General features: G+C 34.5%; 1 protein-coding gene across 1 annotated transcript in view; it reads left to right on the top strand.

Moving 5' to 3' along the window:
* The window catches only part of LOC106882048 (voltage-dependent calcium channel gamma-5 subunit), a gene marked incomplete in the record, with an annotated part of 310,039 nt that overhangs the window by 28,916 nt on the left and 276,504 nt on the right, over positions 1 to 4,619 (top strand). The window contains 1 exon segment of the mRNA XM_052970504.1: positions 939 to 944. Within this exon segment, the coding sequence (XP_052826464.1) occupies positions 939 to 944 (6 nt within the window).

Genomic DNA, 4,619 nt, shown 5'->3' with positions numbered 1-4,619 from the left:
ATATATATATATATATATATATATATATATAAATATATATATATATATGTGTGTGTGTGTGTGTGTGTATTGGTGAGTGCACTACATCTTTCCGGAGTTGAAGGAGCGTCCTATAAAAAATGCTGTATCTTGGGCATTATAAACTAGGCTGAACCCATTTGTCTTCAGGAACTCCCACAATAGATTTCTTCCGAAGAAAAGAAAAAGAGAAGAGAAAAAGAATTGACCCCAACACACTCACACACACACACACACACACACATACATACACACATACACACATACATACATACAAATAATCACACACACACACACACACACACACATATATATATATATCGAATTCAAACACTCGGCTAACAGCCGAATGCCTTCTTTTGCCTATATATATATATATATGTGTGTGTGTGTGTGTGTGTGTGTGTGTGTGTGTGTGTGTGTGTGTGTGTGTGTGTGTGTGTGTGTGTGTGTGTGTGTGTGTGTGTGTGTGTGTGTGTGTGTACAGGAATCCCTCACTTTACAGTCTCCGACCGTAACGTGAAGTTAATTTCTCTTTTGACTAATAATCAAGTGAGATTGCGCTCCTACGGACTTGACATCTTGGAAGAAGTGAACGCAATCCAAATTATTTTCTGAGGTCTTATGTCTACTTTTATTATTCGTATTACTCCTAGAAGTGGTGTAATATAACTTACCTTTGTAGTCACTGTCAGCTAGGGAATTATTATTATAATAGGGAGCTCCCTTATCAAAAATGTCTTTAGAAAAATATTAAAATTAACTTAGGGAAAAGATTCCTGTCTCCCTTTAATAAACATTTCCTAAAAAATCACAAATACAGAATTATATTTAACAAACGCTCAATTAAACTATTATGTTCTTGTTGCCCCAATATGAAGACCTTCATTACCAGTAAACACCACCAAGAGCCCACTCCCGGCTGTAGCTGTCGAGGCCTTGGAGCTAGTTCGCTTGACCAGGGGTGCGTTATAAACTCCGTCATATATAAGGCAGAATTTACATCAACGCTATATGATACCTCAACCGAAAAGAAGAATTACTTCTTGTTATGCGAAGATGACTCCAGAAGTCACTATGCTAACCACCTATCTTCTTTCCAACAAATGGATAAAAGTAAAGCCACTAAGTTGGCTAGCCACGTATGGGGTTTGAAGACAAACTCTACGTCGCATAAAACTACGTGGAAAACTGTAGAAAAATCCTTGTCATATGTCTCATATGTCAATGGATGAAAAATATGCAAGTTATGTGAAGCTGAAAGATTGCATATCCTTTTTAGATTTAAGACTCTCACCGCACTGTTGAATTCCAGATCAGAAATTTTCAGCAAATGCAAATATAGAAACACGTTTCGCTGGGAGTTTGAAGAACACCAATCTCTCCGGATTGAGCAGCTATATCGCAGGTTTTACACCCTTTCCGTTGAGGCTATATCTAGCCTTACGTTATAACTATAAAATTTCTTTCCTATTTTTTGTCCTTTTTCGGTATTTTTCACCATTCCGCTTTTTTTAACCCAGCTTCTCGTTTTTGCTCGTGATTTCCCTTGTTCTATTGTCCTAAATTGTAAACTGTATAGGCCATGTACTCAGAGCTTGAAGATTACATGGGGACACTAGAAATGTTTTAAAACCTGCCTAGATAATGTCTTCAATGTATTAAATTATTAGTAGATCATAACTATATACTGTGTGCATTAAACAATATTTATCTCTCACCAGATAGAGTACTTTTTGTTGAGCTTACCTAAACGGAAAACTAAATAATTATATATATATATATATATATATATATATATATATATACAATACTATATCTCTGTGCCCATGGATAAGCTTCGTGAGGTTTACTTTGTGAAAGTTATGTAATGAAACTTGACCTAGCACTGACCTGTCCTTCTCAAAACTAGAACTACACAAAGATTTGAACACATCACCGCATCCTAGAATCAATACTACGGCGCTGATTTGTAAAGGCAGTGAACTGTGAGAATCAATAAAGTGTCAGACAATTCTTTACGTTCTGAGTTCAAATCCCACTAAGGTAGAGTTTCCTTTCATCCTTTTGAACTCAATAAAATATAATACTGTTCAAGTACTCGGTCGATAAAATCGAATGTACCATCCCATAAAATGTATGGCTATGTGCCAAACTTCGAAATCGATATTACAGCGTAACTGCGGAACTATACTAAATATAATAGATATTTATGATCTGCTGAAAATTAAGTGTTGCGTATTGGATTCGATCTGTTGAACCATTAATTGGCACTTCAACACTATCTCTGTAATATTGTCAAATATTGACTTGTAACGTTGGCACAAGTTCGCACATCAAGTTCATACATTTTGGAGGACGGTATAGTCGATTAAATAGATCTAGAATATACGACTGGTATTTTATTTTATCAACAACCCTAGAAGAAAGATGAAGCTGATCTTGACAAGATTTTAATACAGGATGTTAACGGTGTTACTTAGATAATTGCAAAATCTAGCCCGAGTGTCAAACAATTCTGCTAGTTCGCCGCCTCTAAATGTAGATGATGTAAACAAGCCACCTCTAATTGAGAAGATACATCAAAGGTATTACAGCCTGAAAATCGCATCTGTATATTTGAACAAGATTGTTTAATGTGCCCTTCCTGTTTTTCGAAATCTCATTTGTGAGCAACAATGAGTCCCTCTCTCAACCTGAGCTCGATCTCGTTGTCTATCTTGGTATAATTTGGGGGTACCCTGTAGATGTGGTCACTGTGTTTAATTACTTGCGCCTTGATCGTTAAAATTAACTGCCTCCGAATAAATTGAGCTCATCTTATGGACATATAGTGATATTCTAGTAGGAAACTGTGTTGTGCAATCAACATTGCCAGAGTAATCTGAAACCATAGAGATATTTCACCGTAATGAACAATGTGCTAAATATCTCGGCTGATATCTCACAGTACTATAATGCATGATAATCATCGCACATTACAGATATACTACAGCAAGTCTTTATGACGCACTGGAAAATCTGCTCTCGGAACTTGTCATATTTTTAATTCTGCATAAACGACGCAAAATATTTTCTCACAATAGGGTTGTATATCTTACGGACATAGTTAAGCAATAATCCAACGTAAGCCACCCAAGAAAATACCAAGAACCTCTGCCACAGAACTGAATATTTAAATAACATCATAAGATGTATCGTATAAAATAAATTATCGGCACGTGAACTAGATCGTATGACGCAATGACTAATATACGCGGTGTTTCTACACTCAAAATTCTTCAAATGAAATTTTCGGACATGAACCCAAGACAATAATGAGAAATTCCATTACCAAAACCTATTACTTCAAAGAACCATCATAAATCACAAATTTATTTCAACCCACAAACTGTAAATAAGATGAAAACATAATTTTAAACAAGATGAATTTAAATCCAGTTTGTCAAAGATTTTGCACAATGAGATGGCATAAAGACGTGGGTTACAATTTGGATTGTGTTAAAAGGTGTTACAGTTCTTCCGGAATTAACTCGCGTACATGTTTAAAAGAGATATATAATGCTAAACCGACATAGTAAATTAGTTTAGTAACAGAATGGGAAACATTTTAACTAAGAATGTAAAAATCCAGTTGACAGAAAACGTTAGGTTTAGTGTTGGTTGAACAATTAAGTATAAACTTACACGAAAGCTGTTTAAACTAATTACTCCAAGGATATTGGAAATACAAGAATGATGTGTCGAAGAAATTTATAAAACTAAACTGTCTGGTTTAAATCTTTTTAAAAACTGTAAAAATCTGGTGACATTATGAAATAATTACAGGAAGGCGTATGGTTTTGTTCTGAACTCGTAATTTTTTTAATTACTGCATACAACGAAAGTTTCAGCTGCTCTGTCTGCTGCTATTGAAAGTACGCCTGACTAACAATCTTCCCACGTGTAAATTAGAATACATGTACTTCCCTGAAGCAACAATTCCTTTAAAATGACGTTCCCAGTAAGACATTTTGTCTGTACTTTATTTGTTTTAAGAAATTAAAAAAGAAACCTCTGCCATTTCTTTGACAAAAATCAAGCATACTGTTGTAGAGGTCAGTTGCTCAGCAGATGTAAACATTCTTAAAAGTCGTACAGAACATGTATAGTCAATTGCAACGAAAACTTATAACTTACACATAATTATCGGTGCACTTTTCTACTAATGATTATATGCAGAAATGTAGATGTATAAGCAGAAACTGATAGAGTAATTATCTTTACTAACCGAGATTTTCAGGTAAAGAAAGAAAACATCTAACATAGATTCTAACAATTCAATTTGTAAGCTAGACATTGTTTTCTTTTGTATTTGACAACTGTTGATGTCTAATTGTCAATAATGAAGTTGTTTCTTACTTAGAAACCAGCCCTTTCGTTATAGGAAAACGTCATAGAATAAAACAGAAATATAGATATGTATGTATACATCCCTACAATGACACATGCACGCACACACACTCACACACACACTTACACACACACACAAACACATATATACATATATATATCTGCATAGATACATGTATGTATATATATATATATACATATATATATAT

The sequence above is a fragment of the Octopus bimaculoides genome, chromosome 9 (genome assembly GCF_001194135.2).
Source record: "Octopus bimaculoides isolate UCB-OBI-ISO-001 chromosome 9, ASM119413v2, whole genome shotgun sequence".
NCBI lineage: Eukaryota > Metazoa > Mollusca > Cephalopoda > Octopoda > Octopodidae > Octopus > Octopus bimaculoides.
This window is presented reverse-complemented; position numbering and strand designations above follow the sequence as displayed.